The sequence below is a fragment of the Cheilinus undulatus genome, linkage group 19 (genome assembly GCF_018320785.1).
Source record: "Cheilinus undulatus linkage group 19, ASM1832078v1, whole genome shotgun sequence".
NCBI classification, from domain to species: domain Eukaryota; kingdom Metazoa; phylum Chordata; class Actinopteri; order Labriformes; family Labridae; genus Cheilinus; species Cheilinus undulatus.
The window spans coordinates 10,123,679-10,140,021 of NC_054883.1; the positions used below are offsets into that span (position 1 = coordinate 10,123,679).

At 36.9% G+C, this 16,343-nt stretch overlaps 1 protein-coding gene across 1 annotated transcript in view; it reads left to right on the plus strand.

Moving 5' to 3' along the window:
* The first annotated feature begins 33 nt into the window (after positions 1–33).
* Positions 34–16,343, plus strand: part of lmbr1 (limb development membrane protein 1) — a 47,676-nt gene continuing 31,366 nt past the window's right edge. The window contains exons 1-5 of the mRNA XM_041814548.1: positions 34–277; positions 5,722–5,794; positions 6,803–6,842; positions 8,013–8,152; positions 11,008–11,111. Coding sequence (XP_041670482.1) covers positions 215–277; positions 5,722–5,794; positions 6,803–6,842; positions 8,013–8,152; positions 11,008–11,111 — 420 coding nt within the window. The 5' untranslated portion in view covers positions 34–214. The remainder of the gene's footprint in view (positions 278–5,721; positions 5,795–6,802; positions 6,843–8,012; positions 8,153–11,007; positions 11,112–16,343) is intronic.

The following is a 16,343-nucleotide window of genomic DNA, read 5'->3' on the forward strand; positions in this document are numbered from 1 at the left end:
GAGGTGACGCGCCGTGATGACGTAGTTTATTTTGGGGCGGTTATTTTTTTCAGCACGGAGCGCTTTTCCTTCAATGTAAACTGCCTTTTAACCAGACAGGGCATTTTTTGCAGCGGAGAGAAGACGTAGGAGTTGTCGTTGTTGTGTAGCAAGTTGGAAGAGCTTAGCATGTAGTGAGTCTGTAGCCTTCTTATTTGAATTTGCAATATGAAGAATGGAAGAAGACGATGTTACTATCAGAGAGCAGAATTTCCACAGCCAAGTTCGAGAGTACATCGTAAGTAAGCGCAGCGAGCTGCTAGTAAAGGCTAGCAGGCTAACAACGTCCTCTACTGCACAGTGACGTTAACGGTTGCTAACGTTAGCTCCATCTGTCAGTTTGACACGGAGGAATTTATCAAGCTCAATAACAATAGTTCATTTTATCTTTCGCTAAAAAAATGATTATTTTCTGGTGTTTTATGTTATATTTTTTGCTAACCTTTGTCTAAATGAATTTTGATAAACGAGTTAGTGCGCTGTTTAATATTAGCTTGCGTTAACGTTAGCAACCGTTACTAAGTTGATTGTAGTAACGTTATAACTTTGCTAGCGTCCCAACTGATGACTCAGGAAATGCACTTAATACATCTTAGGATATACGGGAATATATCAAACTTTTTCATTAACAAAATGTCCTAGTCTTTGTTACGTTAGTGCCCCTTTAAAACGAGAACAAGGAATATACTCAACTTCAAATATAAAAACCTGATATTAATTATTTTTATCCATGTTGTGTAATTATTGTGCTCAGCTGTTATACTCTGATATATGTCGAAAAAATCCTGTTGATGTTAAAGATATTTTCTTATGAAAGTTATGTAGTTCTGAACGTAAAGTGAAGAAGAAATCAATAAAAAGGGACATAAGCAAATCCGATTTCACGTGGCTGTACAGTAGTACTATGAGTTATTATGAAATGTACGGGATAAGTTCCTGCTGCAGGAAATATAGTTTCATATAATTTGATTATATAAGGACTCAGTTTTGTCGTTATGATGTCCTCCCTGTTGTTCTGCTAGATGATTACAAAACCTGACTTTTTTTTAGGAAGGGAGCCTTTTTATTGCTGATATTTTTAACAGACCTAGGGGCAAGATACAAAGGTGCTGATACTGAGCACAACATTTTACGATCTTGGTTAATAATTTTTTTTCCCACTGTAACTTCACTCAGTTTCCTTTGTAGCCCTAGTTGGCAGGCTACTTGTTACTGCATCACACAATACATAACATGACTGTTCTTGGCTCAGTTGAAAATAGTGTTGCTGATAATCTTTGACCATGAACCACATTGTTGTGTCTTAAGTGAGATAATTAAAGAGGGAGCACAGTGTCTGGAGCAGGTCTCAAATATTCCTGATAGACACTTTTGAAATATAGAAACTATCAGATGTCTCTGTGGTTGCTTGCAAGCCCAACATCTGAGTTTAAGCGTGTACACTTTGTCCTAAGAGTCTTCTCAGTGTCCCATATCAAAATACTGTACTTATGATCCTTTTGCATGATGCTGTGATGGCACAGAATCATTTAATGCCTATGGGGAGTCAGCATATGCATTGATGTCTGTGGGCCTCAGATGATAGGCTGGGCATGTCTTTTTTTTTTTTTTTTTTGCACCAAGTGTATTTTTTAAGTAAGTGCACATGATTCAGTGACAAGAAGCTGAAACTGAAGTGTGGTAAATTAACTAAAGAATGCATGAATAACTGTGTTCTTGTGATCACTGAGGTAAACACAGTATGATGTGTCACCATCTGATTTTGTGCATTTTCCACCTTCAGACATCTTATCTTAGATCATTTTCAGGCTTTCTTGAACAAATGAATTTTGCTTTGTTTTCTGAAGCACAAGTCTGTCTAGTAGTCACATTACTTATAGTGCTGTACAGTGCATAGACCAATATTTAATGTGGTGACATTTGAAATAATATCACTGCTGATGGGGTCTAATAACAGCATTACTACATTCCTTAAAAACAGACAAATTAGCACATCAATGTACATGATTTTCACAATGCTCTATTTGGAAATTTACTGTGCAATGACCTCCAGCTCGAGTTCATATATCATAAATGTGTGAAATACTGTTCCTTATTTGGTTGGATGTGCTTGCAAATTGTCTGCAAGATCCTTGACTTGTTACCTACTCCTGCTTCATTACTTACATTACTTCTGTTTATTACTTACATTGGAGTTGAGTGGTCGGCATGTAGCTTTGTAATTATCGTTGTGGTATGCTTGTGTCTGTGCCAGTTTATCAGCTTTGTGCACCTGATTCTGTGCTATGCAGGGTGTGACCCTTTATGGACATTCTTTTTTTTTCTAGAGCCATTGTCTCCACAGAGTTTTATAGCTTTTAAATGTATCAGCTGTCTTTTTGTCTGAAAGAGACTGCTAGGAATAAGAAACCCTGTTTTCTCTTCTAGTGTCATCTATCACCACATTCCTAACAGACTGACTGTGGAGGTCTGGCATCTCTTTTTATGTCATTTTGTCTGTCTGAAATGTACACGCTCTGCCTGGTGTCTGGCTGAGTCATCTCATAATCCCAGCTTGGCTATGATGAGTTGTGCAATGTTGACAGGGAGCAAAGTGCTGAAGTGGGAGCTTCTAACATTAGTTGCGTCCCGGTCACTGTCACAGTAGAAGGAGGAATGTGGAAGGTGATCTTTCCGTGAGACCATCCAGCTTGTTTTAAAGCTGCGGTTACCTAATAAATTCCATTCATTAGTAACTTCTGGACCGCCTTGCTCGTAGTGTTGGCCCAACAAGAGTTGTCAGAGAACAAAATGAGGCATTGCTCTCTATAAACAAATGATCTGATCATTATTGAGTAAATGTTTTCTAGTTGTTAAATCATTATTTCTTTAAACTTTAAAAGCATTTCAGGGCGCGCAGATGGTCGAGTGGTTTAAGGTGCTACCCATGTACGCGGGCGGCCTGGTTTTGAATCAGGCCTGTGTCTCTTCCCTGTTTCCAAGTCTATCCACTGTCCTTCCTCTATCCAATAAAGGCATGAAAAGACCCAAAAATAGATCTTAAAAAAAAAGAAAAAAAAGAAAAGGGATTTTACCAAATTTAATCTTGTTTATCGACAGCAGGGATTCACAATATTGGATGTTTGCCAATATCTGATGTTTCCAAATTAATTTAGCTGATACTGCAGTATCAGCTAAATCTTATCGATCGAATATCATGATATTGATACTGATACCAGTATATAATTGTAACGAACACCAGGTGTCTCCAGTGCAAAGATAAGCTGAGTCGAGCAGGGTAGTAGACAGTCTTGTAGTCGTTTTATGTTCGGAGCTTCATTCAAATGTTCAGGACTTACAATGGGCCTCAATGAGCAACACCTATACCTAATGGTACATGGGTACATTTTATTGATATTTAAGACAAATTTGTGATGTATACGGCTGATATATTGGCTGTAAATATTTGCAGAAATTTTCATGTCTGCCAATACCGATACGCAACTTTTAAGCTAACATGTGCCAGTGCCAATATCATGCTGATAATATCATGCATTCCTAATAGATAGCTGTTGTATACATGCATGATATTGGGGTTTTGATGACATCAATATTACAAATTCATTTTAGCCAATACGGATATTCATACCGATATTAATCTGTGTGATTCAGACCTAAAACTCGTATCGTCTAAAGTTTACGCCTGCTCAAAGAAACATACCTCAGTCCTAAAAACATTCTATAAAATGTAGGAAATTAGGAAGAACAAAGAAAGACTTCAGCCTGTTGGTCCAGCCTAAAATTCCACAAGTTTATCAAAAGCAAACTGTCTATATTTACAGCCGATATTGGCCATTATTTCCATCATATAACGGCTGTAAATATTGGCAGAAATGTTTTTATCTGCTGATACCTATGATTAACTTTTTAAGATAATATCAGCCAACACTGATGTCATGCCGATAATGCATCCCTAAGCTTTCTATGTAAATGCACATCATACTGTACATACAATGTAGGGCTGGGCAATTAATCAAAAATTTGATTAAACTGCTATATGGCCTGCTGCAATTTTCAAATCACAGAAGGAACAATATTTCTTTACCTGAAATTTGTGCTAGAAAAACAATTGAAAACTTTTTTGTCATTACAGATCATGCAATCTTCCACAGGCATTTTTTAGAATAGTCTAAAAAAACAATCCTATTTTTCTGTACGTCTTTCTTATTAAATAGGAGACCGACATAAAATTAAAATGACTCCCTTTAGTTCATCAATTCCTATCCAATTTGCAGTAGGAGTCGAAATCATCACAATTAAATTTTTTTTACTGTTTTTCAGCTTTAGTTTGATCTAATATTATGTTGGTTATACAATAGAATGATTTATTGTGTGTGTTTGTTGGTTAAAAACATTATATAAGGAACTTAGGAAATAATCGTGTATCAAATCGCAATTACAATACTGGGAAAAAAATCGCAATTAGATTATTTTCCCAAATTGTTCAGCCTTAATACAATGTAAAACATGCTAATATTATACAATAAGATAGCCAAACAGGAAATGTATTTTTGTACTCTGGAATCACTCATTCGGAGCATTAAAGTAAATAAAACTTTAAATCTGTGTTAATTATTTTAATATTTGTCCATATTTTGCTAATAAGAAAATTACTTAGCATGTTTTTTTTTGGGTAATAAATACTGGGTTGACAATTAGTAATATGGACTTTTTTGTTTGTTTTGGATAATTACTTAGAGAAAATAATAAAACATTGTATAAGGATCAAAAGTAGATGGACTGATAAATTAAAAAAGGTATGCAAAATAACCTATTTGACAGCAACTTATCCATTTGTTATGTTGCAGAAAATACAACATTTTTACACAAAAATGACACACATTATCCCTTATACCAGAATCACGGTCACAGGAAAATTCTTCAGAGTATATTATTTAACACATAGCGGGTCACAGTTTTTTCACAATATTAGTTTGCCATATAATAATCACATACTGTCTGCTCTTTATATCTATCAAGCAGTGTTGTATAGCTTACTGAAGTCCCACTCTATTTTAGTATACAATATTACCACATTTACACTCATTATTTTATTATTGTTAAGATAGTATATTGGGGAAATTGTGGATCAGAGGGAAGAATCAGTTATCCCTCAACCAGAAGGTAAGGGGTTTGATCCCCAGCTCCTATAGTCACATGTCATCATGTCCTTGGGCAAGACACTTAACCCCACATTTCTCCAACTGCTTCATCAATGGCATGTGAATGTGTATGGATGTATATGAATAGGATTAGTAATACTGATGGCCACTCTATATGAAAGCCTTCACTATCAGTACATGAATGTGGAGTGAATGGGTGTGGATGGGATAGTGTGACCTACGATATAAAAAGTGCTTAGCGTAGTCAGATAACTAGAAAAGTGCTATGCAAGCTCAAGTCTACTTACTATTTACTATAAAATGCTTTAACTATCTCAGCAATCCAGCAGTCAGTCAATACCAACCTACTACTCCACTGTTTTTTATTTATTTATTCTGTAAAAGGGACTATGTTCGGTAAGAAACATTAACTTAACACTTAACTGTATTTTATTGGCCTTAACTTGTAGCTAATTTGTCATTTGTTATCATAATGTTATCAAGTTAATTCATGACTAAAATGTCAATACTGTCTTTTCAGATTTGCTTCCTCCTGTTTGCAGTCCTCTACATTGTGTCCTACTTCATCATAACCAGATACAAGAGGAAGACTGGTAAGTGTTTGAGGAAAAATATCAGCGCTCCCTCCGTGGGAACAGAAGGAAACCGTGACTTAGTCTTAAAAGAATCTTCAACACCTAAAATGCTCACATTTGTCCATGATAGATCAGTTTTCTCAGCTAACATCCATGAAGTTAGTCTGTCCACTTGGTTGTGTTGTGTTTACACACAGACAGAGCCTGTTATTGAGTTTACAAGACTTTAGGTTTAGATGTGTGCGTGAGAGACCACACCCATGTCAGTAGAGTAATCTGTTACAGTCAGCTCTGTATCAGTGTAAACTGTATCCACCCCATGTGGCTTCAATGAACATTTCTTGTCATATAATAATCAATACTAACATAACCTGTCAGGTTAAATGATATTCAAACAGTAAAGACAGACTGAAGGAATAAATCTTTGATGAAAGAGCTAGTTTTGTTCTTCTTTGACAACATAATTTAAGCCGAAGCAGAGAGAAAAGGCTGAAAATAGAAATCCAGTTGTTCAAGTTGTAAAGAAGAAAACAGAGAGGAGGGCCGAGGCACACATTCTGAACTGTATCCCACTTTCCCAGGACAAATTTAGTACATACAGGTCACCTAGGCTTCCCTTGTTACATTTTGAAAGTAGACCACATTGCACCAGAAATCCCCACTTGAGTTTTTACAGAAGAAAAGTAGTCTGCTGTTTTTCATACGTCTACTGGTTTAGTAAGTAAATATTTCACATAAACTGCAAAGGAATGGTGAACTAGAAATGCCTTAGCATGCATGAATATGTGCAGTATAATTAACATTTTATATTCACATTTGATGATTATCAAAATATCTTCTAGTTTCTATTATGCATGTGTGATTTATGATAGTCTCAAAATTCACTTGAATTTTGTCTGCTGTTAAAGCATGATCAGTACAGATGTGTTAGTGTCTTTTGATTTTAAACTACATTTTATGACACAATATGATGCATGAAATGTGAAAATACAGCCCCCGATGACTGAACTGTTGTTTTCTTTGTAGATGACCACGAGGATGAAGATGCCGTTGTCAATAGAATATCGTGAGTACAGCTGATTTCTTTGCATATCTTTTTAGAACACTGCTTTTCAAGGGCACATTTGGGTGAAGACCTACTAAATATGCATTTTAATACTTGGAAAGAAATTATCCAAGCAGTTATTGTATTGAAATGAAATTAAAATGGCAAAAATGATGGTGACATTGATGCATGGTGAGAAACAAAGTGGTAGAATACATTTAAATCAATTAAAGAAAGGTTTTCTCGGAAAACGACACACATTACCCAGATATATCTTTGTAGTCATTATAGTTTAATGCTTGTTGAATCCATTTGGGTTTCCTTTGTTATTTTAAAGGCAAATCATGTTGAAGCTTCACCTGGAGATTGTGACAGACATGTCCTCTCTTTTACGCCTTTTTATTTGACTAATCTAGAAATTGATTTACTAATTAATGAGGTGCTTTAATTATTTATAAAAGTACCATTGCTAATAGATATTTACACAAAATCAAAAATCATTATACTTTTTCACTGACTACCACTAACATTCTGAATGAACCACAGAGCTTTGATTGCATGTATCATCTATCAGTCAGTTTAGAATTACAGAACACATCACTCTCAGAAGGTTCTAGTCACGGCAGAATGGTGCACAAGAGCTCAGGAAGCATTTCTGTTGATGAGCTCTTTAACTGATACTAGGATGAGCAGAATTTTTGCTGCCCACTGAGGACTACTGAGCAGATGGTCAGTCCCCTGGGCCCAATCTTTAGCCCTGCAGCCCCTGAATTTCTTTAAAAAGGAAAGCACTGCAGGCTGCTGAAACATAGCCAGTGTTTTTCTTTTGTCCTAGGACAGGGGCAGGGCAGGGGTGGAGCAAAGTGTGGAGGATAATTAAAAGTATAGATTGACAAGAGCCCACTGGTGGTGAAATAAAGCACCACTGAAGCAGCTCCTCTCAATAAATAAGTACATTTCTCATGTACTTCTTCTTTTTAATCCTTGACACACAGAATTACTCTTTAACACTAATCTGAGTGGAATTAATTGTTAGTTTAATGTGACTTGAGTATAGAATTTGTTGTGATTCTTAATGTTTTTGCTTTTCCATCTCTCCTTGTCTCTAACACTTGTTTGTTTTTGTCTGTTCATGTTTGGATGTTTTGAATGTCTGTCTGTGTGTATGCATGTGTTTGATTCTATTTGCAGATTGTACTTGTGCACCTTCACCCTGGCAGTGTCGGGTGGTGCCGTCTTCCTCCTGCCTTTCTCAATCATTAGTAACGAGATCCTCCTCTCCTTCCCCAAAAACTATTACATTCAGTGGCTCAATGGCTCCCTCATTCACGGTCAGTGGATCACACAGTTCATGTGTCTCTTTCTATTATTTATCAACCTTCTCTCCCTGTCTACTTAAACAAAAACAAACATCTTCTGGTATATCTGATTTGACATCGATTAGAATCTTTATTTACCTGTGTTGATGCTGGGCTGTGTCAGGCTGTGTTGACCTCAGTCCACCCATGAATGTTGGTTCAATAACAGTTTTGTTTGAATTGACATTGTAAAACTCAGATATTAGGGAGAGATTTTTTTAATAATAATTTATTACCATTCAACTGAATGAATATGGAATTGGGTTTCAGAGGAAATAAAACAAATTACAAAATCTGAACTGTTTAATATAGTTATACAGGATATGGTGATTAAAAAGGAGACTAATGGTGTAAGTCAATGTTACTGAGCATAAACATTTTTCAGTGTCTTTCTCCTTCAGTATACTCCCCTTCAACACATTGCTGCATTTGGGTCTTCCACAGATTAAAGCAGTGCTGTAGATCTTCTTTTGATGGTTGTCTCAGATACTCTGTTGTTCTTTTCTTAACTTCTGACACAGACTCAAAACGTGTTTCTTTGAGCACAATTTTGCTCTTAGGAAAAAGTCACATGGCGCTGGATCAGGTGAATAGGGAGGGGGATTGATCAAGCACTGTGTGCTTATTTTTGGGCTAGAAACTGCTTTACCGAGAGCACAGTGTGAGCAGGTGCATTGTCTTGATGAAGAATGAGACCATTTTTCAGCAACTTTGGTCTCGTTCTTTGGACTTTTTCTCACAGTTTGTATAGACTCTGTTTGTCATAGTGCTGATTCACCGTTGACCCTTCTGGGACCAAAATTCTACCCTTAATGTAAGCCATAAGTCAACATTGCATTGAATTTGGACTTAATTTGTCCTCCTTTGTGAAGATGGTGTTTTCCGACGCATTGACTGACGTTTTGTCTCAGGATTGTATTGGTAGATAAAAGTTTCATAGCATGTAATCACTCCTGTTAAAAAATGTGGGTTTCCTTCATAAAATGAAGGAAACCCACAAGAATGTCTCCTTAAATGTTCTTGCATTTTTCCTTTTGATCAGGAGACAGAAGTTTTGGGACAACTTTTGCACATACTTTTGTCATATTTCAATTTTCATTTAAAATCTGCCAAACTGTCTCTTTATCAATGGAGACCATTTCTGATGTCATCCTTATACTGAGTCGTTGATCATTTAAAAAAATGTGTTCAATTTGTGAAACTTTTTTTATTAGAATTTTTCGATGTGCATTGGTGCCCAGAATGTTGAGCATCTTGAACATCCTCTCTGCCTTCACAAAATCGTTTGTGCTATTCAAACATAAGTGTATGTGACATGCAGGTTTTTTTCCATACACCTCAGTCAACAAAAGAAAGATTCAGCTGCTGTTTCATTCAATTTCAGCAAAAATTCAGGTTAATGTGTTCCTCAATGTTTAGGCTAATCATTTTCCAGTGCTCTAGCAAAAACACGTGCACTTCAGTCAGTAGCTAGCAGTGAACTAAAGACATCATTTACAGCTGTTGTACGTGAATAGCCCACCTTCAATATATAACACTCAGTGTGACTTTGAACCTCGCGGTTTTATCCTCTTAAGCGCAATATCAGTATTCAAAAGCAATGCCTCACATAACAGTTCTCTCATTAACATTTCCTGTTATAATGCCCCTTAGTTAATCAAGACAATCCACATGTGGGCTATGAATACAGTTAGATTTTTCCCTTCTGGTGGGGGGTTGGGTGGGGGTCAACAATATAAAACAACTGCATAACAACATATAACACACTGATCCGGATCTCATTTCAAAACATTTTTTAAGCACAAAATGGACCATAAAAATGTTTATTCCACTCCAAACAGCAAAAGTTATGTTCTTAAGAAACACAGCCTGAAACTTGTTACAAACTTTTTTGTGGGCAATGGAAATTATTGAAACAGGTGGCAAGATAATCAAGGGATTCTAAGGCATATTGTAATTGTTTTTGCAAAATGCTGTTTTTTTATCATAGATCTGCAACTGGCAAGAGTTTAGAATTGAGTAAAAAGTGTTAAGTCTCAGTACAGCAAATTGGCTTTCTGTATTTCGATGGAAGTATTAAAATGGCATGTTTCTTGTCATAAGGGCCCAAAAGCAACACAATGGTTTAATTTCTTTTTTCTTTTTTTTTTCTTTTCTTTTTTTTTTCTTTTGCTTGACACACCTCTCAAAACTCTAGATTAAACTGATACGGAGTCTTTTGCTCTAACTCTTTTAGCATATGTGCTGGTGAAGCTTACATGCTCGCAATTTTTCTAAAACTGAGATGAAGCATATTTAGGCCTTCTTCCCTTTTTCATATGGGAACTTAATCTAGCGTCAAACAGCATCTTCATTCAAAATTTTCCAAGAGAGTAGAAAAATGCACACAAATTCGGACCCATTTGTCCAAAATATGTTTGTTGTCTTAACCATGACTCATTTCCTTTCTTTAAAACCAGTCAGTATGTAAAAGAAATAAATTAATTCCTTTATTTAGACTATCAGTACAAATTATATTTCTGCATATCTTGCAGTCAGCCATGCAAATATAGTAATAAGTCAGTATTGCCGTCAACTGTCTTTTATGCTGTTTGAGGCTGCAGCATCCACCAGAGGGCATCAGAGTCCACAACTTAAACATGGCAGGAGAACATGTTGACAGAAAAATACACATCATGGCAATTTGCCTCACAACTACTATAGGATTATAATCAAGGAAAACCCTTTTAAGAACATGATGACATTCCCAGGTTTAAAAAATGTCTGAATAATTATGTATGCATTTTACTCTGTGTTCATTAACAGCATTATGTATTTGATTTGTGCAGGTTTGTGGAACCTGGTGTCACTGTTCTCCAATCTTTGCCTCTTTGTCCTGATGCCCTTCGCCTATTTCTTCTTGGAATCTGAGGGATTTGCAGGATCAAAGAAGGTACAGATTCAGATTTTATAAACATAGCTGTCATTTAAAAATATATATTTTCTTGTTGCATGGGCTACACAGTGGTATGGTTGTTAGTACCGTTGCCACACAGCAAGAAGGTTGCTGGTTCAATTGCCCTATTGGAAAAAGTCTTTTTGGGTGGCATTATCAAGCTTTGGCTGTGTATGCATGAGTTCCCTCTGGGTACTCCAGCCACAGGCCAAAGACAGGCTCACTAGGTTATATGGTGATGATAAATTGGTGTGAATTTGAGAGTGACTGTTTGCTTGTCTATGTGTCAGCCTTGTGATTGGCCTGCTTCACTGACAGCTTAGATTAGCTCTAGCCCCATAACCCTGATGGAATAAGTAGTACGGGTGGATGTTACACATGTTAGCAACTTTGATCTAAAGCATTTGTTATAAGGAAAAAGTGTAAGACTTCTCCGGGCATCCATAATCTTGGAATAACAGTAAAAACTGAGAGAAGAACTGCTTATAAATGAACAATGATAAAGTTTTTGTAGTGCGTATACCTTTGTTAACAATTTGTCAGAGGTGGAAAAACATCATTTAATTCTTGAAAAATAACAAATATTAAAAATTAAACCAGGAGAATGTGGGACTATGTCTTCTGCTTTGATTGACAGAATGTAGTTGATATATTATTCCACAATGCATGTACAGGGCTTCTCTTAACAGCCAAAGCAGCAGCAGGTGCCTAGTCCTTGCCCTCTCCCTGACTCACGCCACTGACTGTAACTGCCACTGCGGAAAGCTCATTAACCATGAAAGTCTGAATCTGGACTTCGCCCAGCGCCACATCCTGACAAACTCTTCCAATAAGGCCATAGGCTGCAAACGCTTCAACACCGCTGCATCGGCCCCCTCTGATTTAAAGCCTGATTCCTTGTCACCCCCTCCCCAGCCCCCTAAAATAAAACTTCAAAAGGACAGGCTAATAATCGAGTTGTAAGGCTCAGCGAACTTCCTCGTTTAATTGATTACCCTCCAAAAAAAAAAAGCAGGCTGGGAGCTCGTGTTCCAAAAGTCCATAAAGTGGCAGCAACATGACAGCACAATAGAGCCTCGCAACATGGAGGGGGAAAGATTTACTTTTAATACACCTCTATCCTGTGTCACAGTTTGAAACCTCTCTGGTTTATGTCCCTTCTGGCAAAAGCACATAAAAATTAGTCTGTACTGTAGTGTATAACCACTTCTTTTCTTCTCCAGCCCACTAATTTATTTCGCTTGGATTTTTGTTCAGAAGAGGGCAGACCCTGATGTATAGGAAGCAGGACTCGGGCCTCTTTCTCCTTTTTGTTCTTTTTCATTTCTGCAAGACTGTTTCTTGCTACTGATCTTCCATAAATTTGCTTTAAAGGAAGCCCTGGTCAATGTTGGGCTGCACTTCCAGGTATATATTGTGTGTTTGCTATGGACAGGATGGAGGTGACACCCCTGTTTCACTTCTAAAGAAAAAAAACACTGAGCCGCCTGCAGAGTCGATCATGCAGCTGACAGCCAGAGGAATGTAAAACGCAGATCCGACTTTTTATAATGTGATATTATCCCTTTCCTAATAGCAGCATTAGAGCACAATGTCATAAGGTTTTATGTGGCATTTTAAACTCCTGGGCAAATGTTATGGCACTGTGAGTTCCCTTTGACTGCGGAAATGAAGTGAATGATGAATTTCACTACTAACGCTGTAAGTCAGCCTTTTCATGTGGCTGTGTTTACTTTTGACGATGTACTTAAAGACACCACCAGAATAAAAATGTAGATGGGGATGCTTTCTTTTAAATGTTAACTGTTCACCTCTTCAGAGGCCCTGTCACTTACGTGATTAATAGTTTAACAAATTGTCCAAATTGTGGATGAATCAGGGAGACTTAGGCTCTTGATGTCAGATGCTATGATCTGGCTTTATTTGCTGCTGTAAAATGTCTCCCACTTTTACTGCTGGGTTCTCAAATCTTGCTTAGCAGCATCTCAGAGGCTGTTAAAGGTCATGTAGTTCAAGTTCTTTTGTGCTGATCATGTTTTTGAAACCTCTGTAACACTTAATTTTTTAAAAGTTGCATCTTGCAGTGTTATTAGTACTGTTAGGAAGTTTTCTGACCTAACTATGAGGTTTATAAAGCCTAGTTTTGCATTTCATTTCCCTCATCCATCTTTGTCATCATTTGTTATAACTATTTCTATGCAACCAGTAGATGGCGTTATAAGGATGAGATCATCCCTGTCATCCTTCCTGAGATGATCAGTGTGTTTTGACAAAGACTGTGAAGACATCAGCACCAGCCTTTGTTCAGACTTCTATTTATATCAAGGGACTTAAGTGTGCTCAAAAATTATGCATGAAGAGTATGAAATATTGTAGCTATATTTACTTAGGAACAGTAAGATCAAGGTGAAAAATTAAGGTTTTATGATGACATCCTCCAGGTCTATTTCTAGTTTATTTGAATCTCACTTTCTTAGCACTACTGCTCAGCTGTTAAAAGCTGAAATAAATATATTAGTTGCATTCAAGGGCTATAAATGAAATGAGATTTTGAATAAAGGTTTCTAGACATAGCTATTCTTTATCAACGAACCTCTAAGTTGCTTTACAGTGAATAGTCTTTTGGTCTTCCCCACAGTATTGAAATGTGTTTGATCCTGAAACGAGTTGGAACGAGTCTGACCCCCTGACTGACCCAGCAAAGGGCCAACAGGTTTCATCTGGTAGTTAAAGAAACTCCTCATCAATCTCATCCTAAGCCCTAACCCGCCAATGATGAGAAGTGTGTTTATTGTGGAGGGGAGGCGGGGGAGAGAAAACGTCTCGCCGAGCAAACCCCGCATGGTGTTACTAAGATACTCGTCTTTGTTGAGCTCCACAATGGGGGCCTGGATATTTATTTCAAATCTCCTGCACATGCAGACATTTTTCCCAGGCCTTCTTTCGGGCAGGGCCAGCCGGAGAATATAAAGTGGTGTTTACATACCTTCCTTTAAGGTCACAATGTCTCCCTAAAGCTGCCTGTTACAATGTTCGTTACCATGGCAACATATTAGTTGGAGCTGGGAATTTAAAAAGGAACAAGCGAATTGCTCAGGATTTTTTTCTCCTTTCATCTTGTGACTCACTTTATTTGAAATGAGCGATTCTTGTGCACATTTTTAGCAATTTTCCCTGTTTTTGAAGAAAGACATTATTTATAATACATGCGGATAGAGGTGCTATGTTTTTTTTATACTTTACATAGGGCAGAGTATTATTCTGAAAGTCTGCTAGACACTATTTGTAATATCATGCACTTAATCATAAGCCCATAATACAGGAAATCATTAAAATGCAATACAATAACACCTGATACTTTAACTTTATGATACGACTATCATATGATACAACCCCCCCCCCCAATCCATGACACACCAACACATTAACCCTATCTACAAAGAAAAAAACCTATCTTACATAAGTAGGATGTGGCAAACAGAACAAGTATTGCCTCTCTTTAATACCCACTGTTAACTGAGAGCAGATATGACTCATCATATTTTTGCCGGAGTTGTTAGTAGTTGCGATGTATGGTGTAGATTCATTGCTAGCACAAAATTTACTTGGAAGTCCTTCCACAAATTTGCCATGCTTTGGTTGCAAAATTGTAATCATTATTATTATTATTATTTAGCCTTGCTGAACCTAGGCTTGGCTATTGTTTGTTTGAGGTTTTTTCTAAAACTGGTGCTAAATTGATATTTTTAAAAGGTTTCGGTTAGGGATGCACAACATTGGATGTTTGCCTATATCTGATATGCCGATATTTAGAAATCAATTTTGTCCAATACCGATATTGATACAAGTTTTTACTTGCAGTTCAGGCCTAAATCTTCAGTCCCTAAAGTGCACAATTTCAAGCTTGAGGATAAACAAATAACACATTTCAGTCCTTTAAGCACATTTAAAAGTGTAAGGAATAATGATGACTAAATAAAAAGACTTTTGCCAATGTAGATCTGTTGGCCCTGCTTAAAACTTCACTAAATTTTTTCTTTACATCCAAGATTTACAGCTAAAATATTCAGTTTTTTGTAGATAAAATATTGTATGTAAATATTGGCTGAAATTTTCATGATAATTGATAATGATTTTAACGAAACAGCTGAATAAAATAGAACACCAATAGAACATGTATGTAAAAGTAATGGTTGTAACTTCTTCACATAATGTATTCTGTGCCTTTCCTTGAGTGGCAGGGAGGCGAAATCTGTCTTGTGGTTTGTTATGGTAGGTACCTGATGTGTTGGTACCAGATTTCAATACTCATCCCTAGCTCAGGCTCCTTGTAATTGCTTTGGGCCTCCCTAGGGGCCATGGGCTCTTATTTATTACTCCAATTTATTATACAATACAATTAGACACAACGTGATAAAACAGTATAGTATGCAAAACTCTATGACATGATAGTAAGTAATGTGGTATGCCAGATACGATATGGTACAATACAGTACCATATGATGCGATATGATAAGTCAGATAGGATACGATATGCTACGATATGATCCAAAGAAACACAATTTGCACAGCATAATATCACACAATATCATCCACTTTATTGGCCACTTAAGGGGACCTTTCTGTAATCTATTGTGGACATTTTCTACATTAAAATCAGCAAATAGAAACAATGGAAAGAAAAACAAATCCACATGTAAACAGAGGAGCACATTTAAATGTAAAGCACAAACAACCAACATATATATCGAACTTTACCCATACTGCACAAGTTCAGCATAAAAACACATCATAAAAGGAAATGATGAACCAGTCTGACACCTTTCTGTAACCAGAACAAGCTGCAGTCACTGTAGGATGTCAAATAAAACTCTGCAAACATCAGACAGTACTGAAGCTGCTTCCTTCATTTAAACTCTTTGAGTTTTCTGACTCATCAGTCATGAAACCAGCAGGGAAACGGGAGTCTTAATCCACATCCTAAAGACCAAGTCATTTAACTTTCACCCTTGTTTTATTTTTTCCTGTTAAACCCTTCCCTCCCTCTCTTTTTGGTTTGCACAATACGATGTGATGCTGATCATGTTCAATGCTTTCTTGTCATTGGTGCTTTATTAAGAAGTCTTATATGAGTCTTTAGAAGTTCATTGTGCAGCTTTACAGGGGAGTGTCCCTCTCCTCTGCTTTCTGTCTCTGACACGGTCACTTTGCTGTGGCCGACTGGTTGAA